Genomic DNA, 25,380 nt, shown 5'->3' with positions numbered 1-25,380 from the left:
AGGATCTTCGTTTCGGTGTGCAGGATCGAATTCCCTGACCAGGGAATTGAACACAGGCCCCCTGCATTGGGAGGGCAGAGTCTTTTTAAAAATATTTTTATTTATTTATTTATTTTTGGCTGCGTGAGGTCTTCATTGCTGCGCGTGGGCTTTCTCTAGTTGCGGCGAGCGGGGGCTAATCTTCATTGTGGTGCGCGGCCTTCTCATTGCAGTGGCTTCTCTTGTTGCGGAGCACAGGCTCTAGGCATGTGGGCTTCAGTAGTTGTGGCACTCGGGCTCAGTCGCTGTGGCTCACGGGCTCTAGAGCACAGGCTCAGTAGTTGTGGCGCACGGGCTTAGCTGCTCCGGGGCACATGGGATCTTCCGGACCAGGGCTCAAACCCTTGTCCCCTGCATTGGCAGACAGATTCTTAACCACCGGGGAGTGCGAAGTCTTAAGCGCTGGACCACCAGGGAAGTCCCTGGGGCAGGGCCTTGAATGCCAGGCCGAGGATTGGAACTTCCTTCCTCCTGTGGGCAGCGAGGAGCCATGAGGAGTGCATGAGCAGTGAAGGGACATGATCGGCTGTGTGCTGGGTAGATCCCTCAAGGACCAGGACAGGGGATGACTTTGGTTCCTGGGTGAGGATTGGGGGCTCCAAGGTCATCAAAGTTCAGAAGACTCAAACCCCTGTGTGAGCCCATCTGCACCTGTCAGGCCTGGCTCCAGAGATGGCAGAGGACCTAGTGGCTTCTCGAGGACCCAAAGAGCCCTGGAGTACAGTGACTTAAAGTGCGAGATTCAGGCATAGCACAGAAGGGGCCTCACCCCCAGTCTCTGCCCAGATGGACACAGCCCTGGCCTCCCGGTAGTTTCCTGTCATCTCTACCCCTTCCCCCAGCAGTCCCGCTCCCCATGGCAGCCATGGCCAAGTTTTTTTTTTTTTTTTTTTTTTTTTTTTTTGCCGTACATGGGCCTGTCTGTGCTCCGGACGCGCAGGCTCAGCGGCCATGGTTCACGGGCCCAGCCACTCCGCGGCATGTGGGATCTTCCCGGACCGAGGCACGAACCTGTGTCCCCTGCATCGGCAGGCGGACTCTCAACCACTGCGCCACCAGGGAAGCCCATGGCCAAGTTTTTAAAGTCCTGTGCCTTCTTGCTCAGAACCCTCCCATGGCTGTATACTGCTCTTAGACCAAAACCCACAGGCTTCCCTGCAGCTCAGAGGACCCGGAGTGGCCCTGCCTCTGCAGCCTCTCCTGCTGGCCTCCTCACTCCAGTCTTACTGATGCATCTCCTCCCTCCTGAGGGCCTTTGCACCTGCTATTCCTTCTGCCTGGAACTTACTTCCTGTCTTGGCTCTTGGGTCTCAGTTCAGAGAAACGCCCCCTGACCTTCTGACTCTTGGGGCTCCCCCATTATGTGAACCCTGCCCTAGCCAGGATGTCCTTGTCTAAAATGGGGACAGATTGAGAAGGGGCCAGAGTTGATCTTCCAGGCCCAGAGACTCATGTCCAAGTCCCATGTTCCCATGGGACCCCAGGCGTGGGGGGCATTTCCTGAGTCATCTTGGCACCGAGACCTCCCGGCCAGTGCCCTCCTTCTGTCCCCAGGGACCTGTCAGGGCGGGGATAACGCATCCCTGCCGTGGGAACTAGCCTGATTCCAGCCGGGGATTAAAATTAGCCCCAGAGGTTAAATTTAGCAAGTCTAGCTGGAGCTGGGGGGCTGAGATGGGGGCTTTCGTTGGCCTGGGATTTGCATAGTTGTGACCGCTCAGAGACCCAACCCAGAGAAGGTGGAGGGTGTGTGTGGGGTCACACAGCGGGCCGCATGTGACGGACTGGGGCGTCTCATACTTCCAGCCCTGGGTCTGTGGGAAGATGGGGCACCCTGCCCAGACCCCTCGGGGGTGTGGGAAGCAGGTATGGCTACTCCCAGAGACAGACCTACATTTCCCTACACTTCCCAAGAGCTTATTCCCAGGCCTTGTGCCAGGTACTCTGTATTTCATACCCACCCCATTCACAGAACAGCAAACTGAGGCCGAGGGAGAGGCCTCCCTTGCTAAAGACCGCTCTTCTGTTCAAAGGCTGGCTGAGACCTGAGAGCAGGCCCGCTTCACCCTGGGCAGGCCTCAGCCCCCTATGACATGGGAGGGCTGGGGGAGTGGAGTGTGGTCATAGAGTTGGCAGAGGGGATCTCGGGGGCCATGGAGTGGCTGTCTGTACAGAGGAGTGGGTGCTGCTGAACAGGCAACATGATTCCTTGATTCCAAGGAGCCCTGCATGAGGGCTGCTGGGAAAGTCCTGGACCGTGTCTTGGGTACATGCTGCCCTCACTGAGCTGCCCATTCTCACCCTTGTGGCCCCCACCAGGGAGATCCAAGAGCCCCATGAAGAAGGTCCAGAGTTTCTCTCCAGTTTGCCTGGGCCCACCCCATCCGCCAGTCTGAGGGTTCCAAGCTTAAGTCTTTCCAGGGCATTCCCCCCTCCTCCCGCTGGACGGTGAGGCAGGGATAGGGTTTCTCTTACGCTTCCCCCCAACTTTTTATTTTATTTTTATTTTTTGGCCGTGCCATGCAGCATGTGGGATCTTAGTTCCCCGACCAGGGATTGAACCCGCGCCCCCTGCACTGGAAGCGTGGAGTCTGAACCACTGGACCACCATGGAAGTCCCCCCACACACAATTTTTAAAATAGAAATCTATAATCACTGAGGGAGAAATGTTAGAAAATTCAAAAGATCAAAAAGGAAAAAAAAAAAAGACAAAAAGCCCACACATTGTATGATTCCATTTATAAGAAGTATCCAGAACAGGCAAATCCATAGAGAGAGAACATAGATTAGTGGTTGCCAGGGGCTGAGGGGAGGGGAATGGGGAGTGGCTGCTAATGGGGCTGGGGTCTTTTTTGGGGAGGATGAAAATTTTCTGGAACTAGAGAGATGTGATGGTTGTACACGGTCGTGGATGCTCTAAATGCCACTGAATTGCACACGTTAAAATGGCGAATTTTATGTTGTGTGAATTGCATCTCAATTTTGAAAAACGGGAGAAAACTCACCCATAAATTTCCACCCAGCGTTGACTCCCAGCTTGAGCATTTCCTTCTAGTCTTTTTTCCACTCTCAATACAGTTTTTAAATATACATTTTATATATTTTTAATATATGTTTTCTGGTAACCACAGCCCTCAGCCTTGCTCATTGAAGGGCTATTGTGGGATTGAATGAGTTCAAAAGTGTCTGCTGTGTGGACCAGGCTTACTTTCAGAGGCTCAGGATCACTGAGCACCGCTGGGTACCAGCATTGGATGGCCCTCCAACCTGGCCTGTTGAGGACGTTTAAGCTGTCGCCAGTATTCATAACAGCAGTGCATACACAGCACCTGCTGTCTGCAAGGCAGATCTGAATGCCCTTTGTGGGTTAGCTCATTTTATGCTCCAGCAGCACTGGGCAATGCACCACACTGTTATCCCCGCTGCACAGACAGGGGGTCAGGCTCCCCCGAGGTCCCACAGTTACCAGCTTGTTTTGCTTTAAAGCTTCAGGTGGGGGCACCCATACCTCTCAATCTTTCCCCCTTGGTCAGCCTTCTCCTTATAAAACATTGGTCTGAAGGTGTTCAATGAGCATTTGCTGCATCCTGGGCTGGTCGAGGGTGTGCTCTGTGGGGATGACCCAGCCTGCCTTGATCTCCCCCATCATCTCCCTTTCAGCACCTGGCAGGGGCAGGAGGAAGATAGGGGGTAGACTGGGGTGCCTGTCCCCACTCTCCACCCACCTACTCTGTCCTATTCTCCTCTCCCCTGACCCCCAGACCAAGGACACTCCACCCAGCCTGGGACAATGGGGAGGAAGAAAATTCAGATCTCACGCATTCTGGACCAAAGGAATCGGCAGGTGAGTTCAGTGGGTGGGACAGTGGTTCGGGAAAAGGCATTCCTGGCAGGGGACACGGCCTGGGCAAAGGCCTGGCCATCTGGGAGAACTGCAAGGGAATAAGGAGACTTGATGCAATGTCAGGAGTTTGAGATGTAGCATTTACTCATTCTCATGATGATTAATTCACTGATTCTCCTCGATGACTGGAGCCCCTGTCACAGGGGAGATGGAACTCAATACAAATACACCCAACTCAAAGCGCTGGACCAGAGAGAGGCACAGAACTGGGGAAGCTCAGAGAGGGAGTGTGGGCTCTGCCTGGAGGCCAAGGTAAACTTACCAAAGGAGAGGACATTTGGACTGGGTTTTGAAGCATCGATAGGAGTTTGCCATGTTAAGAAGTGAGAAGGAGTAGTACAGCCAGAAAGAACAGCACATGCAAAGGCATGGAATCACGAGGCATGTTCAGGGAACAGTTAGGCCCCTCCACCTCCCCTCTCACCATCCCATATCTTTGTCTTCTCCTGCCCCGCCTGTGGGTCCCGGGTCCAGGTGACATTTACCAAGCGGAAGTTTGGGCTGATGAAGAAGGCCTATGAGCTAAGTGTACTCTGCGACTGTGAGATCGCCCTCATCATCTTCAATAGCGCCAACCGCCTCTTCCAGTACGCCAGCACAGACATGGACCGTGTGCTACTGAAGTACACAGAGTACAGTGAGCCTCACGAGAGCCGCACCAACACCGACATCCTCGAGGTACCCCTGGGACCCACCTCCCCGGCCTCATGAAGCCCAGCACACTCTGCTCACTCAGAGCCTAGGGACTCTTGGTTTGCACAAAAGATGAGCGTTGCAATTTGGCTTTGCTGCTAGTCAAAGCAGGTTTGGGGTAATAGAGTGTCCCTTTTAGGGGCAACTTCCTGGATAGTGGAAATAAAAAACATTGAGGGCCCCACTATGTGCCCCTCACACACATCATCTCCTTTGCTCCTGTTACCCATTTGGTGAGTACAGACACAGAGAAGAAAAGGTACCACAAAGCAAACAGACCTCACTGAGGTCCAGAAATGGTTTTGCTTGAGCCGCTGTATCCTCAGGAGAAAGAGGCAGGAGCAGCCCCTGCATTTAGCTGGGCAGCCCTCACACCCACGACCCAGGATGGGCAAGATCACTGTCACTTTGGATGTGGGCATCTTTACCCAGGGTGGGAAGCTAAAGCCACTGGGCTGGAGAGAGCAGTGGGCTAGGACTGCACCCAGGAAGCCCTAATGTGGCAGAGGGTGGGGAGAAGCTGGCACAGGAGAGGCAGTGGTCCAGGAGTGTTCTGGTCACTGCTCTCAGGTGGGTGGCAGCTTAGGAGAACCTATAAAGTTGTCCTCAGATGCTCAGTCAGCTGACATTTGTTAAGCACCTACCGCACGCCAGGCTCCGAGGCTGCACATGGGTGCAGAATGCAGGAACCGAATCACACTCAGGAGCAGTGTTAGGATAATGCCAGCAGGCCTGGATGCATCTCGGCCTCTGCTGTGTGACCCAGGCCTCTCTGGTCCCAGGGCAGGACAGTTCCTCTCTCACACCCAGTTGGACTTACTAGGTGATAACTCACTGGGGTTTTTGGTTAATAGGATTTGGCTGGAGCAGGCTGTGCCTGCACCCTGCCTGCCCACAGAGCTGGATGGGATAGGTCCTCCCCTCTTCCGTAGAACCAGGTTCCTTGGCCAGGATGGGGGGAGTGTCATCCTGTTGTCTCCCCCTTCCACAGACACTGAAGCGGAGGGGCGTGGGCCTTGATGGACAAGAGCTGGAGCCAGAGGAGGGGATTGAGGGGCCAGGAGAGAAGCTGCGGAGGCTGGCAGGTGATGGGGGTGACCCAGCCTTGCCCCGACCCCGGCTCTATGTAAGTGACTCCCTGCCCCGCCATGAATGGGGCCCTTCCCCTACTTCTGAGGTCCAAATGGTGGAGGCCGAGATTGAGAGAGAGACTTAAGACCAGGAATCCTAGAATTTGGGGGCAGGTTTCTGCCTGGGTGGGCAGGGAAGGCTTCCTGGAGAAGTGGGCATTATAGCAGGGGCTTTGAAGGATGGAAAAGAGTTCAACAGGCAGACAGTTCCTTCCTTTTTTTTAAAAATTTAAATTTAAATTTTTGGCTGCGTTGGGTCTTGGTTGCTGTGCATGGGCTTTCTCTAGTTGTGAGCGGCGGCTACTCTTTGTTGTGGTGCGTGGGCTTCTCATTGCAGTGGCTTCTCTTGAGCCGGAGCTCAGGCTCTAGGCACGTGGGCTTCAGTAGTTGCAGCATGCAGGCTCAGTAGTTGCGGCATGCAGGCCCTAGAGCGCACAGGCTTCAGTAGTTGTGGCATGTGGGCTTAGTTGCTCAGTGGCATGTGGGATCTTCCCAGACCAGGGCTTGAACCCGTGTCCCCTGCATTAGTAGGTGGATTCTTAACCATTGTGCCACCAGGGAAGTCCAAGTTCCTTCCTTCTTTATTTCTTCGATTCATCAAACACTCTGGGAAGCCCCCTCAGGGCCAACCCTATGCTGATTAAGAAGCCTCAGCTCTGGGCCTAGCTGTCAAGGAGCGACAGAGGCAGACAGAGCCTCCCCCAGCCTGTGGCGTTAGGCCAGAGGGAGGAGTAGTGAGGACTTGAAGAAGGTGGAGGCTGGCGACTGAACTCATTGGGATTTTCTGTCTTGGACTTGATGCCCTCATTTCCACATTCCTCAGCCAATCCTTTCCTCTCTGCCCTCAGCCAGCAGCTCCCACTATGCCCAGCCCTGACATGGCATATGGGGCCCTGCCCCCACCAGGCTGCGACCCCAGTGGGCTTGGGGAGGCCCTGCCTGCCCAGAGCCGCCCATCCCCCTTCCGTCCAGGAGCCCCCAAAGCTGGCCCCCCAGGTGAGCATGGGGCATAGACCCTGGGGGAGGAGGGGTGGCGGTCCCAGGGGGGCTGTGCAAGGCGGGAATATTGGCTCTGGCCCTGCTTGGCTGTGGGCATCACTCTGGACCTCAGACTCCATTAGATGACATGGCCACCTGCCCTGTCTCTGGGGGTCTCCTGCTCCCCAGGCCTGGCGCACCCTCTCTTCTCAGCGAGCCACCTCGGCAGCAAGACACCACCGCCCCTGTACCTGGCAGTGGATGGGAGGAGGCCAGACCTGCCTGGTGGCCTGGCTGGGGCCCGAGGGGGACTGAGCACCTCGGTGAGTGAGGGGAAGGTGTGGAAGGGCTGTGGGGGCACGGTGGCCTGGGTGTGGACCTCAGTTTCCCCTTTCCCCTGTCTCTCCACAGAGAGGCCTCTATGGTAGCCTGCAGAGTCCGTGCTCCACTGCCGCCCCGGGACCCCCACTAGGGAGCTTCCCCTTCCACCCTGCAGGTCCCCCAGGTATGCACCCACTGTGAGAGGCATCCACACACCTGCCTGTGGGGGGTCCACACTCCCCCGCCCTCCAGAACTGAAAACTGGCTGGTGGGGTGGGTCAGGCTTGGGCAAGGGGCTCCCTGAGGTCAGGGCCTCAGTTTACTCTTCCTGCCCCCCCCTCCAGAATATGGCCTGGGAGACCCCCCTCCGCCCCCAGGCTTGCTGCAGCCCCCCACCTTGACCCCCTGGCAGCCCTCCAGGGGTGATGGGCCCCCAGTCACCCCCGCCCAGCCCAGGTGAGTGCCCCGACTGCCTCCTTGCACGTTCCCTCCCACCCCGGGTTCACGGGTGGGGCTCCTCCAAAGTCTTCCAAGCCCCAGCCACTGCTGACCCCTGGTGGCCACTCCCGGTTCTGCACTTAGCCCCTCCCGACTGGTCCTGGTGGGGATGGGCGGCTATTTTGGAGGCCCCAAGAGGGATCGCCACCCCCTCCTTTCCCAAGGTCCTCCTGCCCAATCTTTGCCCAAACCATGCCACTTCCATGGCTTCCCTCGCTGAGCTCACGGCCCAGCTCCTCTCTCTCTCTCTCCCTGCAGTGGGGGCCGCAGCCTGGGTGAGGAAGGCCCCCCAGCCCGTGGCGCCTCCTCGCCCACCCCACCAGTCAGCATCAAGTCCGAGCGACTCTCGCCGGCCCCTGGAGGCCCCGGCGACTTTCCAAAGGCCTTCCCCTACCCCTTGCTCCTGGCCCGGCCCCTGGCAGAGCCCCTGCGGCCTGGGCCCCCCCTGCGCCGGCTGCCCACTACCGACAGCTGGCCCCGGTAGTAGGCCCGGGGGTGGCACCGATTCTGCCCCTCACACCAGGCGGGGTGAGGGCATGTGGGGTCCCAACCTCCCTCGCTGCGTCCTTGGAGAAGACCCAGCAGTTACGACCATCTCCGTGGCAGGGGCCTGGAGGGGGGAAAGCCTGGTTCGGATCCAAGGTTGGGGAGCCCCTTTCCCCCTTCCCGTGTGTGTGTATCCATCAATAAAACACACGGGGCATCCGTGAACGAAACCTCCACTGCTCAGAGCCACACCCCCGCCCGGGTCCTCCCATCTCTTCCCCAGCGGCCTCAATCTTGCCTTGTCGTGTCTTGGGTACCCACTCCAGAACCCGACCCTGAGAGGACGACTCCAGTGCTGCTTGGGAAGGGGGGTGGGGGTGGGGAGAAGCGCGGTCGGGGTTGGGGGGGACGGGGACGTAAGGGGAGGAGCCTTGGAGGGGGCGCCAACGACCAGGTGACGCCGTGGGCAGCCAGTGCTCAGCCCGCTGGGGGCCCTAGGGCACCGCATAGAGTGGTTCCACCCCAGTGGTATTGGGCTGGGCTATTTACGCTCCAACTCCTGAGGGTGTTGGGTCGAGGGCTCAGGCTGGGTTGCAATCGCTTGCAGCAAGAGGCAGTGGGGAACCGTGAACGTTGGGCTATGGGAGCGCTGGAGCGGCGGCTACACTGTTCATCTTTTAAATGGGCATATCCCTTGATCTCTTGACCCAACGAGTTCCTCCACCGCAGGGAGGAGGGAGCCAGGCGTTTATCCACCCAGTTTGGAGTGGTGCAAACTCCCTCCACTTCGGCCTGTCCTGTGTTAAGGGCAGACTTGGGGGTCCAGGAGGGAGCCAGAGGGAGCTCCATTTGTTCCTCCCCTCCAACCACCCCCAGGTGGTCTCAGCGGGATCTTTATAACACTCAGATCTGTCCCCTGACCTTCCTGAGCTCCTCAGCTGCCCTCACCCACTCTGTCTCCTGCCATGAGGCCCTTAGAAATACTTGCTGTTCCAAGCTAGGGCCATGCTGGTCCTTCCTCCTGGGCCACCTCCTGCAACCCCCAACTGGCCTCCTTTTTCGACTGCTTCCTACCCTCCAAGGCCTAGCTCCCTGACCTCTCCTGCAGGAAGCCCTGTCACTGCCCCAAGCTGAGAAATGGCTCTGACAATTCTCAAAGGGTCTGCTTAGTGGAGATCACCGATCTGGACAAGAATGTGAAAAACACACGGTGTCGGTATCAGTGTTTATAAGATTTGTATGCCCCTACCCCACCATCATTCTACGAAGATCCAAAGCTGATTGGTCCAGCTTGGCTGTGGGTGAGTCAGCTTGACCGATAATTTCAAGACCCTTGTCCCCTGTCACCCCAGCCCTCCACAGAGGACTTTTTCAGTAAAATTCAATGCCTTGCATTCCACCATTAGCGCACACAGACATGCATGTGGATACAGAGGCAAAAATGTGTGCAGCCTTCGAAATGAGTCCCCTCCCTTTCTCCTACAGTCCCCCTTCCCAGCCAAGACTTTCGGTGGACTCCTCTGACGGGTAGGGAGAGAGGGGAAAATGTGTAAAGTGTCAGACCTTCTTCTGTGACATGAGCGCACTTGCTCGAGCAGCCATATACAGAGCACCATTCATATGCCAGATCCAGCCTGGACTTTGTCCTCCGATCTTCCTGGTCCTCGACACCTTCATCCCCCGTGAAGCTGGGGCTTTGGAGCCCTAGTTTCCAGGGGAGAAACGTGGCACGATCAAGGTTTGTGAAAGCCTCCCTCCCTGGGGCTTCTGTGGCGTGAGGTGGAGGTGGGGTCCAGGAACAAAAGAGGCAGGAGGCCAAGGGACAGTGGAGGGACACTCCAGGGTGTGTTTGGAGGTAGAGCTACCAGGACCTGCAGATGGCTCGGATGTGGGGTAAAGGGTCTCATGGGCAACTCGCAGCCCCCTCTAACAACACAGGGAAACTTGCAGAGAATGCAGAGTGTGTGGGGTGAACTCAAGGCCTCTGTGGAGTGTATAAGTTAGGCTGGAGAGCTCTCTCGCCCAACTCAGATTCAGTTTCTAAGTCCTCCCCACCTGCTCCCTTCTGTCCCTTCCCACCCTCAGAGGAGGGGTGAGGCACTGTCTCCACCCTAGCCTATGACAGTAGCCTCTGGGGAGCCTACTGAGCACACAGCCCCTGGCACCCCAGTAGCACCATTGCCACATGCACCACGGTCACCACGCAGGTGCAAATTTCTCCAACTGGGTTACCCTTCTGGGGATCCCCTTCCTCAGGCCGCAAGGACCCTGGCCATGCACATGGGGTGGATGAGCCGCCAACCTGGTGGCCCCCTGCAGTGTCGTAGTCACAGCTCCCCCCATACAACCAGACACAGGACCAGGGACTTGGGAGGAGGAGAGAGGCCAAGGCAGCAGGTCCTCTGGGGAAAAATGAGGCATGTCCAGAAAGGGCCCCTTTTTCAGCCTCTGGATAAGAAGGTGGGCCAGTCTCTGAAGTCAGTGCCCACAGGGTAAGTGCCGAGTGTGGTGTTCATAAAAATGTGGGCTGCTTTCAAACGCTGGGGAGCCCCAGGGCCATTTGGTGTGGCTCTTGTGTCGTCATCCCTGGGAGGCTGCACTTTCACCATCTGCCGTTAGGTGGCGCCCAGCAGTGCCCTTTGGATTCTGAACTCCCCACTCAAAATTTTAAAATAAAGTGGAAATAATAATAAGTAAATAAAATCTATCTTGGCTCCCAGGGAGTCTGCCCCATGTTTTTAGTCTATGAGCCTGGGGAACCAAAAAAGGGCTGTGTCACATGTCATGTCTGTGTGACTATACATGTACAGCTTGAGGTGTTCTGGGCCATAAGGGGACAGTGGACATGCTACTAGGTTCTGGAAGGGCCACCGGGTCCAGACCCTAGCTCTGACCCTGCTGGCTGTGTGGAGGAGGAAGCAAGGAGGGTTGTGTGGAAGTGTCCTACTGCGTCTTTCTAAGGACACCATGGTGATGTCGGCCAGGGCCAATGTCACTATCACATGGGTTCCAAGTCTCCCAGGGACTTGGTCACTGGTTGGAAGCACCATGGGAAGTATGGCCTGGGTACGAACATGATGATGGAAGTCAGAGATCTGAGAGATGCATTTTAGAGAGCACCACAGAGATGCATTTTAGAGAGCACCGTAGAATGAAAAAGTGTGGAATGAGAGGGTGGACCTCGGTGTAGACGGAGATTGTGGGACATTAGCATAAACAAACATAGGGAGTGTCCAGTGAGGATCAGGGAAAATGGAATAGCCAGTGTAGGACAGAATGTGGATTCACCCAATGGAGAATACACAAGGAAGAATGTCCAATGGAGAACAGACCAGACAACATAGCACATGCAATGTGGAATAAGAAGTGAAGAACAGTCAATGCAGAACTGAGATGCTGAGCAAACAACGAGGGGTGGAGTACATGGGCCAAGAGAAGACTTTGGCATTTGTTCTGCGTGAGGTGGGAGCCCTGGATGATTGTGAGCAGAGGAGGGACACGGTCTGGCTTAAGTGTTAACAGGTGCACTCAAGCTGCTCAGGGGAAAACAGACTGTGGGGGGTGGGTGGGGAGCGGGGAATGGAAGCCACAGGAGACCAGGGAGGAGGGGACTGCAGGTGGGAGATGATGGAGGCTGGATTGAGTGGAGGCTGTGAAGGGAAGGAGGCTGGTTGGGACAATGGTTACACTTGGAAGGTGAAGCCATCAGGAGGGGCTAACAGGTCAAGTATGGAGCAAGAGAGAGAATTCAAGGCCAACGTCAAAGTTTGGGGATAAGCACCTGGAAGATGGAGCTGCCTCTTCTGCAATGGGGAGGCTGCAGAGGGAAGATGCAGAGCTCCTGGGGCCAGGATGTGTGTGAGCTACCTGTGGCAGCCCCTAAAAATTTTTTAAAGTGGAAAATTATCATTAAGCAAACAGACAGGAATAATTGTTGCAATCAAGAATCATCAGTGGGGGCTTCCCTGGTGGCGCAGTGGTTGAGAGTCCACCTGCCAATGCAGGGGACGCGGGTTCGTGCCCCGGTCCGGGAAGATCCCACATGCCGCGGAGTGGTTGGGTCCGTGGGCCATGGCCGCTGAGCCTGCGCGTCCAGAGCCTGTGCTCCACAACGAGAGAGGCTACAACAGTGACAGGCCCGCGTAGTGAAAAAAAAAAAAAGGAATCATCAATGGGCTTCCCTGGTAGTGCAGTAGTTAAGAATCCACCTACCATTGCAGAGGACACGGGTTTGAGCCCTGGTCCAGGAAGATCCCACATGCTGCGAAGCAACTAAGCCTGTGCGCCACAACTACTGAGCCTGCGCTCTAGAGCCCGCAAGCCACAACTAGGGAAAATCCACGTGCAGCAATGAAGACCCAACACAGCCAAAAATAAATAAATAAAATTTTAAAAAAATCATCAATAGATGCTAAATTAGAGGTTTACGGTATGATGAGAAACAAGATACTTGGTCAAGAAGTACCTGTCCACCTGATACCTATTCATTACAAGGGGAAAACTAGTAAATTTACCATGGGGATGTCTGTCAGATAAATGATCAAAGATGACAGCAGTAATGAGACATAGTCCCCAAAATATAATTTATTCACTGTGAAGTCCCTTGCTTTCATTTTCTTGTTATACTTGAAAGTTGCTAAGACAGTAGTATTAAATGTTCTCACTACACACACAAAAAAGATAATTAGGTGATGGAGGTGTTAACCAATCCTATGGTGGTAATCACTTTGTAATATGTGTGTATCACATCATCACGTTTAAACTTACATGATGCTATATGCCAGCTGTATCTCAATAATGCTGGAAAAAATTATACACAATCTAGGCTTTTGTTTAAATAAACTGTTTAATTTAGAACAATTTTAGATTTACAGAAAAACTGTGAACATAGTACAGAGAGTTCCCATATATCCCACAACCAGTTTCCCATATTATTAACACCTTGCATTAATATGGTACACTTGTGACAATTAATGAACCAATATTAAAAATTGTTATTCCTTAAAAAAAAACACAACTAAACATGATCCACTCACAGGCCTCATAAAGACCCTCAGTCACACCCACATAATATGTCCACACTCAGGCAAACATACTTATCCATAGAAACAGAGCTGAAAAAGTTGGGCTCAAAGCCCTTTCCTCTAAGCCTTGAAACAGAAAACATCAGATTCCTGAGGCTGACATTTAGTCCTTGATCTAGCCACGCCTGAAGCTGACAATGCTTTTGGAGTTTTCTGTTACGTTAGCTAAATTTTTCCCTTTTTTGCTGGAGTCCATTTAAGTTGGACTTTTTGTTTTGCTTGCAACCAGGGTTCTGGCTGATAGAGATAAATAAGGCTTTTGCCAGGTGAAAAAAAAGGGGGGGAGCGGGGGAGGAAGGAGGCACCCTAAGATGGAAGATGGCATTTACAGAGGCCTGGAGATATAAGAAAGCATGGCCTGTGGCTAGCTGTATTATAGCGCGTACAGTAGTGTTGGCGGTAGCTTGAAGTCAGGCAGAAGGGTCTGAATTCAGTCTGAGCAACTGGAATCTAGTCATTGGGGGCCACCGAATGTTCTTTTTTAATTTATTTTTTATTTTTAATTTATTTATTTTTGGCTGTCTTGGGTCTTCCTTGCTGCGCGTGGGCTTTCTCTAGTTGTGGCGAGCGGGGACTACTCCTTGTTGCAGTGCACGGGCTTCTCATAGCTGTGGCGCTCGGGCTCCGTTGCTCCGCCTATTGTGGGATCTTCCTGGACCAGGGCTCGAACCCATGTATGCAGGCGGATTCTTAACCACTGCGCCACGAGGGAAGCCCCCACCAAATATCCTTTTTTTTTTTTTTTTTTTTTTCGCTACTCGGGCCTCTCACTGTTGTGGCCTCTCCCGTTGCGGAGCACAGGCTCCGGAAAGCGCAGGCCCAGCAGCCATGGCTCACGGACCTAGCCGCTGCGCGGCATGTGGGATCTTCCCGGGCCGGGGCACGAACCCGTTTCCCCTGCATCGGCAGGCGGACTCTCAATCACTGCGCCACCAGGGAAGCCCGCACCAAATACTCTTGATCTGGGGAGTTCCACGCTCAGAACTCCCCAGCGGGAGACAGTGATTGGATGAATAAGTGTATTCCACTCAAACGTGCGAAACACGTGCAGGTGAGGAGACTGAGTCTCAGAGACACCGGTCGGAGCTCGTTGAGCAACTTTGAACTACAACTTCCGGCATGCAATGCGAGAGACTCCTTGTCCTCCTGATTTGCCCCCTGGCTCCAAGCCTGACGATTGGTTGGGTGGACTGCTTGTCAGACCGAAGTCGGGTTTTGATTGATCGAGTTCCGAGCTGTGCTCCGAGCTCCAGGCCCATGGGTCCCGGCACAGCGCTCCAGCAGGCAACATGGTAAGCCGGCAACTCTTAGCATGGGGGCCCCTGAGGGGCTAGAGGTTCCGCCGAGGGGTGTCCAGGGAGACACCGAGGAGACCGGGATTCCTTTGTGAGCACTGAGGTCTCTCAGGGATTTGGGATCGCGCTGAGGGCCGTGTTTCCCTGTCTGGGGTCAGGGTCTCACTGCGGGACCTATGAGGGGGTCGGGGGTTGTACAAGGGAACTGGAAGGCCTTGAGTGTTCTTGGCTTCTGACAAGTCCCTGGGGGGCCCTCTAGGGGCCTGGGGTCCTGCTGAGGGTGTCGTCCCATGGAGGGTACTGGGGAGCTGAACACCTTCGGAGCCCCGTGAGGGAGGTCTGGGGTCCCCCGGGGCCCACTCCGGTGATGGTGTCCTGCGGGAGCGTGGGGGCCACGCCGACAGGGTCCAACGGGGCTCCCTACGGGTGTGGGGTGTGCCGAAGGACCAGGGAGAATCCTGAGAGGAGGGGGCCATGCGGAGGGGATCTGGGTCGGCTCAAGGTGGGGGAGGGTCCCAGAATTGGAGACAGCACAGTTGGAACCCTCAGGTCTCACGTGGTTCTGGGTCCAACCCATTGAGTTTATTCTTCAAGCTTAGCCTGGCCCCTGTGGGTCAGGCTGGTGCTGGGCGAGGGCGGAAACCCCCCAGCCCCTAGGACTGGACAGAGGGAGAGACAGGATGGAGGGGCCAGGAAGGCGGCCTGACCTTTCTTGGGGTGGGTGGGTGACCCCGAGGAGGGGCGCTGGAGGTGGGTCTGAAGTAAGAGCATTGATGGAAGGGGCTGATGAAAGTGGATGTCGTTCCAGGGTGCGGGGACGTTGTGGGAGGTGAGGGGAAGGGCTCTCAGAAACGGGATGGAGGAAAGTCGCATTGATCACAGATCCAGGGAAGAGCTTTGAGCAGAGGAGGGACATGGGCTGATGGGATGCTTCAGAGATCTTTGGAGATCTGCAGAGCGTGGACCCTAAGACTGGAGGCTGCTGGGGGCGGGCGGTGAGAAACATCCGTGGACGGACTTTGGGACCGAGGGTAATGGGGTCAGCGATGGAGAGCCCCGGGGTCTGGGAGGGTCTCTGAGACCCGAATGGTTGGGGGCAGAGGACGCCGGGGGAGAGAGCCGGGCAGTGAGGCGGGTTGGTCCTGAGCTGGGTCCGCCTGGCCTTGCGGGCTGAGGAGCGGAGTTGGACGTTTACTATGAGACTGGGAAGGGCCTGGGCCGCCTGGAGGAGCCGAAAGCCGTGTCCACGGGAGTGATGGGTGGGTGCTGGGGCCTCCAGGGAAGGGCCTGGAGGAGGCGTGGTCTGAGAGCTCAGCAGAGAGGTTCTGCCAGGGGATGATGGGTCACAAGGGAGAGGTGTCTGGAGAGCCGGGGAGACTGGGGAGCAGCTGCTGGGAGGTGCTGGGTTTCCAGGGAGGAGTGGAGGAGGGGTCCTGGGAGGAAGGGCGGGGCCGCTTCGAGGGGCCCAACTGTGCTCTGGGTCATTAATGCCTGCTAGCCAGTCTGCACTTGGGTGGGGGCAGGGTGAGCACTGAGACCAGAAAGATGACGCCCCACCTCATTACTGAAGAAACATTCCTGGTCTCAGTTTACAAATCACAGCGTAAAGAAAATATCCTATTAGTCTTTTATTTTAATGATGGATTTCTCAGCAGTCATTCTGAATTACAGTGCTAGGCCAGATAGCCATCACATTCGAGCTTTCCCTATTAAAGTTAGCTTATTTTTGCCTGATTAAAGGATAATTTTAACAATTAGTTTTAATATTAATGTAATCTTTATTTCATTTTAGTTGTTAATACCATAATACTAGCAGACAGCCCTCCAGAGCACTTAATTTTACATAATTACTGAAAGCAAATTGGTACTTACTGCATTCAAGCAGGAAAACCCAGCTTCAGACTGATTACCAAAAACATTTTTTCTAAAACGTTTTAAAATAAGTATATGAAAATGTGTTATGAATTGTTGTTTAAGAGTTTGTTAGTAGAACTTGGTAAGAAAATTCCTAATTAAAAAACGTCATCCCACTCAAACGTGTAAGTCTTTATCCTGAAGCAGGTAGTGGGCCAGAAATAGACCGCTTTCCTCCCTGGTTGATTACAAAGGGAGGGAGAGGGAGAGAGGGTGACTTCAATTATCAGGGATAATTTAAGATGGGAAAGACTTGGGGGACAGAGCCACCTGGGTGAACGTTGAAACTACAAGCTCACCTGAGACACAGTTACAAAAACTGCGTCCGTGGGACCGTGGGAGAAGAGCGCTTCCACTGGGTGTGCCCGGCTCGTTGTAGGTCCAGAAGGTGATCGTGAGAGTACACGAAACAAAATAGGAAGCACCCCATTTCCAGATGAGGAAAACTGAGGCTTGGGGAGATTTAAATCCTTAGCACAAGGAGGAAAGCGAGCCCCAGTGTCTGCTCCAGCACGTGCTCTCCGCCGCCCCACACCCCAGTCAGATGGTGGGGAGGGACCTGCGTTTTGCTCGGGCTCCCAGGGTTGGGTCTGAGCCCACCCCAGGACCTTTCCCCAAGAAGCAGCTTGAGCCAGGGTGGCCCTGCCTCCGCCACCTGGCCCCAGAGTCTCTATAAATAGTCGGGCTTCAGAGGCGTGAGCTTGTGATCATCTGGCTGGCACTGCCCTTCACGTTTCCTCCCCGCAGGCTGTCCTTGGAGTGCAGCTGGTGGTCACGTTGCTCACTGCCACCCTCATGCATAGGCTTGCACCACACTGCTCCTTCGCGCGCTGGCTGCTCTGCAATGGCAGGTGAGCCACACCCCCTCCTCGGGCGGTGGGCGGAGCCCCTACAGGCCCCGCCCTCCTGGTTTTTCTCCTAGCCCCGCCTCAAGCCCTGCAAGGCGAGGTTTTTTTGTTTTGTTTTTTTAATTAAAAAATTTTTTTTTTCTTTATTTATTTATTTTTGCGGCACGCAGGCCTCTCACTGTTGTGGCCTCTCCCGTTGCGGAGCACAGGCTCCAGACACGCAGGCTCAGTGGCCATGGCTCACGGGTCCAGCCGTTCTGCGGCATGTGGGATCTTCCCGGACCGGGGCACGAACCCGCGTCCCCTGCATCGGCAGGCGGACTCTCAACGACTGCGCCACCAGGGAAGCCTGGTGTTGTTGTTTAAAAAAAACCAAAAAACAACAACCAACTTTGTTGAGATGTAATTGACGTACAATAATCTGCAAATATTTGAAGTACACAGATCAATTTTGACAGATTGTACACATCTCTGAGACCATCTCCACACTCAGAAGAGCAGCTGCTTCCCCCACTCCTGCTCCCCTTCATCCCTACTCTAGCTGTAGATATGCTTCCCGAAACTCTTTTTGTCCCGGTTTGGGTTTCGGACCCTTTCTGAGAATCTGGTGGAAATTGTGAACTCTCTAGGGCAAGTCACATGGCAGTTCCTTTCCTGACTGCCTGTCTCTGCCCTCAGTCTCTTCCGATACAAGCACCCTTCCGAGGAAGAGCTTCGGGCCCTGGCGGGGAAGCAGAGGCCCAGAGGCAGGAAGGAGCGGTGAGTGAACCCCCAGCCTTAGGTAAGTGGCTCCCTTCCAGGGGAGGCCATGAGGGCACAGGGCCTTCCCTGACCACTTCCAGGTACTGCTCTGGTCACAGGAGAATTGGGGACACCCCAGGCTGAGGAGATGGTCACTGTCATTCACTGCTTGCCTCCAGTTGGCATCTAATGCTTATTGGAAGTTTGCTCTGGGCCAGCCCTATGGGTGGGTGGTGGCCCCACCCTGGCATTCAGAGGACACCCAGGCCGGGGGAGAAGGTACCTCCTAGGCCTCCTGTGCTCTGAGGGTGACATGGTAGAGCCTCGCAGACTGGGGTGTGGTGGACCGCCATGGCTGCCTGGGGAGGGGAGGATGGAGGATGCTGTTCTGACACATTCCCCCCTCCTCCCAGGTGGGCCAATGGCTATAGTGAGGAGAAGCCATTATCCGTGCCCCGAGACACCCCTTTCCAGCTGGAGACCTGTCCCCTCACAGCCGTTGATGCCCTTGGTAACAGCTGGGTCCCCAACTCCCTTGGCCCTTGGCTCACAACCTGGTGGGGTTGGTGGGGGGAGCGTCCTGGGCGGGCTAAGCTGGGGACTCAACTGCATGCTCCCCTGCAGTCCTGCGCTTCTTCCTGGAGTACCAGTGGTTTGTGGACTTCGCGGTGTACTCGGGTGGCGTGTACCTCTTCACAGAGGCCTACTACTATGTGCTGGGCCCGGCCAAGGAGACCAACATCGCTGTGTTCTGGTGCCTGCTCACCATCGCCTTCTCTATGTATCCTTCTTCTTAGCTCCCCAGGTGGGGAAGGTGGAGGCATGTGGAAGCTGGACCCCAGGCTCCTTGTCACCCCAGAAACTCAGTGGTGTAAAGCAGTCACTATTTTATGTTTTCCTGGGCCGGGGCTCAGCTGGGTTGCCTCATATCTGCTCCAACAGGGCTTGCCTTTTAGCTGTCTAGAGCAAACTTCCTCACCACAGCGGCCAGGAAGGAAAAGGGGGCACTGCAGGCCTCCTGAGGCTTTGCCTGAAGTTGGTCCACCCAACCCCTGTCCATTCTCTGGGTCAAAGCCACTCAGCAGTCCAGAACAGATGCAGGGGCTGGCAAAGAGACGTCCCTTCTGTAATCTTTTTAGGAAGCTGCATAGAGAGCAGAGAGGCAAAACTGTGACTTTGAGGACCCAAGTCGGAGACAATGTCTTTGTGGAATGGGCTTGCAAAGAAGGGCAGATTGGAGATAGAGACTTGTATCTCTTGTAGCCTCTCAGAGGAATGGGAAACTCAGGGGCTGTGAATTCAGCCAGGAGGCTGAGTGGGTCAGGGAGACTTGACCTCCTGAAGAGACAGAGTTGACCTCCTGACAGACAGACAGACAGACAGAGGCAGAGCTGGCCATTTCTAACTGACCACAGGCAGTGTGATGAGACCAAGCTGGCTCAGGACTGCCCACTCGCTGATGACACAGGCCTGAACAGCAGTGAGCCTCGTATCCTGGGCTCGCCCGGCAGCTCACTCCTCTGCTCCCCAGGACTCCAAGCCTGAACTTCCATGTTTGTGCTCTGGAGTCAGGGGGCGGTCACTGGTTGGGGGTGGTGGATGGGGGAGGAGTCACTACAGGCACTGGAGGCCTCCTTAGCCCTGCCCCCAGCAAGGTGTTCCTGACTGTGACCCGGCTGTACTTCAGTGCAGAGGAGGGGGGCGAGCGCTCAGTCTGCCTCACCTTCGCCTTCCTCTTCCTCCTCCTGGCCATGCTGGTGCAGGTGGTGCCGGAGGAGACCCTTGAGCTGGGCCTGGAGCCAGGTATGTGCAGTCTGGGGCCTGGGGTTTAAGCCTCTGGGTTATTGCTGTCAGTGTTTTCTTTACATATTTTGAGCCTAATTGACAAGGTGTTTACAAGTTTAAAATTGCTAAGTCTTCCTGGCAAATCAGCCATTTTTTCATGATGTATGGACCCATTTTGATTCTAATAATACTTCCATCTTAGTCTAGTTTGTCTGGTATTAATATAGCCTTTCCAGCTTTCTTCCTTCCTTTCTTTCTCCCTCCCTCCCTCCCTTCCTTCTTTCCTTCTTCCTTCTTTTCTTTTTAAATTGATATATACTTGACATATTATATTAGTTTCTGGTGTACAATATAATGATTCAATATTTGTGTATACTGCAAAATGAGCACCACAATAAGTCTAGTTAACATCCATCACCACACATTTTTTTTCTTGTGATGAGAACTTTTAAGATCTACTTGCTTAGCAACTTTCAAATATACAATACTGCCTTTCTTTTGATTAGTATTTGTTATACCTTTTTGACATCCCTTTACTTTCAACCTTCCAGTGACCTCATGTTGAGGTATGTCTACTTAAAAAAAAGTAATAATAAATATATAGATATAAGTATTTTCTTTCTTTATTTTTTTAATTTGGCCTTGCTGCATGGCTTGTGGGATCTTGGTTCCGTGACCAGGGATTGAACCTGTGCCCTCAGCATTGAAAGCTCAGAGTCCTAACCACTGGACTGCCAGGGAATTCCCTATCTGGATATTTTCCATCAAGTCTGATAGTCTGTATCATTTAACTTCAAAGTTTTTTTTTTTTTTTTTTTTGGCGGTACGCGGGCCTCTCCCTGTTGTGGCCTCTCCCGTTGCGGGGCACAGGCTCCGGACGCGCAGGCTCAGCGGCCATGGCTCACGGACCCAGCCGCCCCGCGGCACATGGGATCTTCCCGGACCGGGGCACGAACCCGCGTCCCCTGCATCGGCAGGCGGACTCTCAACCACTGCGCCACCAGGGAAGCCCCCTAACTTCAAAGTTTAATCCACTTACATTTATTGTGATTTCTGACATATTTGGCCTTGTTTCTACCATCTTACATTTTCACTTTCTATTTGTTCCTTTTCTTTTGTGCTGTTGACAGTGGCTGCCAGCTTAATTGTCCTTCCTTTTAGGTGATCTGTCATAACTTCTGACTGCTTTGTGAGCTCTTTGTTTTTGGTATTCTGCAGTTTTGACACAGTGTGTCTAGGTATGGATTTCTTTGTATTTATCTGGTTTTATATACTTTGTATGTATCATCCATTCTGCAGACTTCTCAGTAATTCCCTTTCAATATCTCTTCTCCTTCATTCTCTCTTGTCTTGTCTCTCCCTCTGGGATTCAGACTTGACTTATATTGAACTTCCTAGTCTGTCTGCCTTATCTCTTAATCTTCCATCACATTTTCCACCTTCCTGTCTTTCTGAATCGGAATCTGAGTGATTTCTTCAGATCAAATTCATTAGTTCCTCCTTTGGCTCCTTCTAAGATGCTGTTTAACAACTTATCACTTCGATAATTATATTTTCCTTTTGGCACCTGTTCTGTGAGTCCAACTTTTATTTTCCTCAGGCATTTCACACAGAAGCCTTGGGGTCTAAACTTGTCCTTTGTTTTTTTTCTCCTGACTCACCTTTATAGTAATTTGTTGTCTTGTGTGTTTGGTGATTTTGGTTGTGAGCTCATAGTATTTGCTTTTACTCCGTGGAAAATGTGGGGGCCTGAACTGAGAATTCTTTCCAGGACTTTGATTTCCTCCTGTGGAGCCCTTCATGACCTTCCAGCCTCGGGGAAGCTCAGACTCAGTGCCCTCTGCCCCCATGTCCCTCAGTCCAATCAAGGGTGTCTGTCTAGCACATTCTCCTGAGCTTCACATAACTGGAGAACAAAATTGTCCTCATGCTTGTCAAAGGGCCTGGCTGCCACTAGTGTGTTCCTACCTGGGGAACAACAGGATGTCTGGAAGGGGGGCAGAGTAGGCTCTGAGGCCCCAGGGGTCTATTTTGGACACCACCCTCTCTTTGTCTTCCCCAGGCCTGGCCAGTATGACCCAGAACTTGGAGCCACTTCTGAAGACACAGGGCTGGGACTGGGCGTGAGTCCTGGGAAGGGAGGGGGAGCAGCGGCATGCTGCCACCTGCAGGCAGGGTGCTGACCTGCCGCGGGGCCCTGACCCTTCTCTTTTTCCCAGTCTTCCTCTTGTCAAGCTGGCCATCCGCATGGGGCTGGCGGCAGTGGGCTCCATGCTGGGTGCCTTCCTCACCTTCCCAGGCCTGCGGCTGGCCCAGACCCACCATGATGCACTGACCATGTCGGAAGACCGGCCCATGCTGCAGTTACGTGGGGGACCGGGTGGATGGAACATTAGGGCGCCTAGGGGAGGGGCCGGTGGGGATGGTGGGTGCCCAAGCCTACCCGCTCTGTGCCCTTGCCCCCAGGTTCCTTCTGCATACCAGCTTCCTGTCCCCCCTGTTTGTCCTGTGGCTCTGGACCAAGCCCATGGCGCGGGACTTCCTGCACCAGGCTCCCTTTGGGAGCACGTCCTTTTCTCTGTGCGTATGGAAGTGGGAGGCAGGGCAGCTGGGGCCCCCTCTGGCTACTCCAGACTCTGAGGCTAAGGGAGGAGTGGGTCCTGGGGGAGGATCCTGGGGCAGAGGGCAGCCTCACTAGCCCCCTCGCCCCTCTCGGCGCAGGCTGTCCGACTCGGCCTTCAACTCGCTGCGTCTCTGGATGCTGGTGGCACTGTGCCTGCTGCGGCTGGCAGTGACCCGGCCCCACCTGCAGGCCTACCTGTGCCTGGCCAAGGCTCGAGTGGAGCAGCTGCGGCGGGAGGCCGGCCGCATCGAGGCCCGAGAGATCCAACGGAGGGTACCGGCGCGGGCGGGGTGGGGGGTGGGGGGAACCTGGGCCTCAGGGCGGGGTTCCCTGTCCCTCAGGTGTGGGGCTACCCGGAGCCCCAAGGTCCCCTGCTGCAGCCACTGCTACCTGTCCACCAGGTGGTGCGGGTGTACTGCTACGTGACGGTTGTGAGCCTGCAGTACCTGACTCCGCTCATCCTCACACTCAACTGCACGCTGCTGCTCAAGACTCTGGGTGAGAACCCGCCTGGGCGACGGCGGGGGCGGGGTCTGGAGTTGGAGCGGGGCGGGGCTGAGCCTGGAGCGAAGGGCTGGAGTTGTAGTTGGGTGGGGGGGGGGAGAGGGGAGGGGAGGGCCGGAGATTGAGCGAGGCGGGGGCGGGGCCTGGCTATAGAGGGGGCGGGGCGGAGGCTGGAGGGCCCTGAGATGGGGCGGGGTCAGAGGCGGAGCCTAGGGTGGGGCCCTTAGATGTGCGGGCAGAGCCTGGGGTAGCCGAGGTGGTGGAAGGAGGCAGAACCCGGGGCGGGGCCGGTGAGTGTCAGCACGGGTGGGGATCCTGGAGGCCAACTCCGCCTGCGCCTCCACCCATCCCTCCCTCCACCCTCTTTCTCTCGCAGGCGGCTACTCCTGGGGCCTGGGCCCCGTCCCCCCGCTGTCCCCCACCCCGTCCTCAGCCCGCGATGGCCCTGTCGGCCCCGAGGAGGACGAGGCCCAGCAGACCGTGGCCCTGATCGCCGGGGTCCTGGGCAGCTTGCTCACGCCACTCTTCCTCCGCGGCGTCCTCGCCTTCCTCATCTGGTGGATCGCCACCTGCCAACTGCTCTCCAGCCTCTTCGGCCTGTACTTCCACCAGCATCTGGTGGGCTCCTAGCCCGCCTGCAGACACTCCTGAGGCCCCAAGGTCTGGTCCTGGGACAGCGGGGCGCGGGCCACCCCCTCAGTGTCCCCCGGTTTAAGGTGGTCCTGGGAGTCCCATATGCGTCCTTTGTGGCAGTCCCCTTAACTGCATGCCTGAGCCGTGGCCACGCCTTGGACCCTGAACTTCTGCCTGGAAACCGGATTACCCAGGCCCAGCGGCAGAGGGTCCCACGGGCAGCCACTGTTCCCAGATTGCACGTGCCCAGTTTGACTGCAGTGGGGGTGGGCGTGGGGGTGGGAGGGGGCGCTCTTCTGAACAAATAAACGAGCAAGCTGATTTTTTTAAAAATTAATTAATTTATTTTTGGCTGCTTTGGTTCTTTGTTACTGCACGCAGGCTTTCTCTAGTTGTGGCGAGCGAGGGCTACTTTTGGTTGTGTGTGGGATTCTCATTGCAGTGGCTTCTTCTGTTGCGGAGCACGGGCTCTAGGCACGCGGGCTTCAGTAGTTGAGGCACGTGGGCTCAGTAGTTGTGGCTTGCGGGCTCTAGAGCACAGGCTCAGTAGTTCTGTCACACGGACTTAGTTGCTCCGTGGCATGTGGGATCTTCCGGGACCAGGGCTTGAACCCGTGTCCCCTGCATCGGCAGGTGGATTCCTAATCCCTGCGCCACCAGGGAAGCCCGAGCAAGCCGATTTTTACCTAAAGGATCCAGGCGGTTTGGGAGGCGGCTTTCTGCATGCTGTCAGGTTAAGTGGTGCAGGCTGGGTGGGGAGTCCGGGGCTTCAGTGCTGAAAGAAGGGAATGATGGAGGGAATGCATAGCAAAGGCCTGGGAGGAAGAAATGAAGAGAGAATGAAAGGGGGTGAGAAGAAATGGACCAGGGGTGAGAAGTGAGAGAAATGGGGGGAGAGGAAAGTGGGTGAGCCCATGGTCCTGGGCAGGGGGCCATGGGGGATACCATCCTCTTCCACAAGTACGGGGGACTGCTTTCTTATCAAGGTCACACACGGCAAATGGGCACATTGTTGAGGCCGTGGTGACCCAGGAGGAGGACGAGGGGCCATCACCGACTGGCATTTTCCTGTAGCTGTGGCCATGTGTTGGGAAACCCGTGTGCGTGCACGTGTATATTCTAATGTACGTGTTGTTAAAATCCAACTGAGTACGTTTTAAAGATCTTATTGGCTTTATATAACAATTCATGAATCAGGCTGCATCCAATCCAGCAGATAGAAAGGAGTTCTGAGGAGCTGTAGAAAAGACTTTTGTAAGGCAGAAGGGAGTGGGAACAAGGAAGTTATATTAGCGAAAAGTGGACTTGTGGCAAGGTCCATTTCCTTTAGGGGATGGCAGCTGTCTATCGGGTAGATCACCTCACTCGTGCTGATCAGGCGATTTCTGATTGACTGGTTTCAGAGTCCATTTCTGGACGAGCTCAAACTGTAATTAAGTCTCTGTTTGGTGACATAGCCTTAGTGTAAGTGACTCCATTTTGAGCCTGTCTTGTTTTTTTCACAATGTAAGTATGTAATCTTTTAGCATATGTAAAATGTACATTAAGAATAAAAAAGACAAGATGGAACTAACCTGGTGGTCCAGTGGTAAAGAATACGACTACCAGTGCCAGGGACGTGGGTTCGATCCCTGGTCGGGGAATTAAGATCCCGCGTGCTACGGGGCAACTAAGCCTGCGCACCACAACTACTGAGCTCATGCGCCTCAAATAGAGAGCCGGCATGCTGCAAACAACAGAGCCCACGCACCCTGGAGCCTGCAGGCCACAACTAGAGAGAAGCCCACGCACCGCAATGAAGAGCCCGCGTGCTGCAATGAAAGATCCTGCATGCCTCAACACGATACAGCGTGCTGCAACTAAGATCCGACGCAGCCAAATAAATTAATTAATAAATAAATAT

General features: G+C 54.8%; 2 protein-coding genes across 7 annotated transcripts; both read left to right on the top strand.

Moving 5' to 3' along the window:
• The first annotated feature begins 2,237 nt into the window (after nucleotides 1-2,237).
• TMEM161A (transmembrane protein 161A) lies at nucleotides 2,238-25,380 on the top strand. 6 transcript variants are annotated; one of them, XM_067032548.1, is made up of 12 exons: nucleotides 2,238-2,243; nucleotides 17,091-17,194; nucleotides 17,870-17,950; nucleotides 18,346-18,443; nucleotides 18,557-18,713; nucleotides 19,584-19,735; nucleotides 21,780-21,840; nucleotides 21,937-22,080; nucleotides 22,184-22,297; nucleotides 22,439-22,613; nucleotides 22,742-22,838; nucleotides 23,221-25,048. In XM_067032548.1, the coding sequence occupies exons 1-12, from the start codon at nucleotides 2,241-2,243 to the stop codon at nucleotides 23,472-23,474; spliced, it is 1,440 nt and encodes a 479-aa protein (XP_066888649.1). In that variant the 5' UTR covers nucleotides 2,238-2,240; the 3' UTR covers nucleotides 23,475-25,048. The 6 variants fall into 6 exon arrangements, with proteins under 6 accessions (XP_066888649.1, XP_058917712.1, XP_066888653.1 ...); XM_059061729.2 differs by lacking the exon at nucleotides 2,238-2,243 and adding an exon at nucleotides 14,315-14,426 and having other exon boundaries at nucleotides 23,221-25,380; XM_067032550.1 differs by lacking the exon at nucleotides 2,238-2,243 and adding an exon at nucleotides 14,417-14,520.
• On the top strand, nucleotides 3,808-8,280 carry MEF2B (myocyte enhancer factor 2B). The gene is made up of 8 exons (XM_059060786.2): nucleotides 3,808-3,884; nucleotides 4,419-4,622; nucleotides 5,629-5,763; nucleotides 6,616-6,763; nucleotides 6,935-7,068; nucleotides 7,157-7,250; nucleotides 7,411-7,522; nucleotides 7,823-8,280. The coding sequence occupies exons 1-8, from the start codon at nucleotides 3,831-3,833 to the stop codon at nucleotides 8,046-8,048; spliced, it is 1,107 nt and encodes a 368-aa protein (XP_058916769.2). The 5' UTR covers nucleotides 3,808-3,830; the 3' UTR covers nucleotides 8,049-8,280.

The sequence above is a fragment of the Kogia breviceps genome, chromosome 4 (assembly GCF_026419965.1).
Source record: "Kogia breviceps isolate mKogBre1 chromosome 4, mKogBre1 haplotype 1, whole genome shotgun sequence".
Lineage (NCBI taxonomy): Eukaryota > Metazoa > Chordata > Mammalia > Artiodactyla > Physeteridae > Kogia > Kogia breviceps.
Note: the sequence above shows the minus strand (reverse complement) of the source record. Positions and strands in the feature narration are given on the sequence as shown.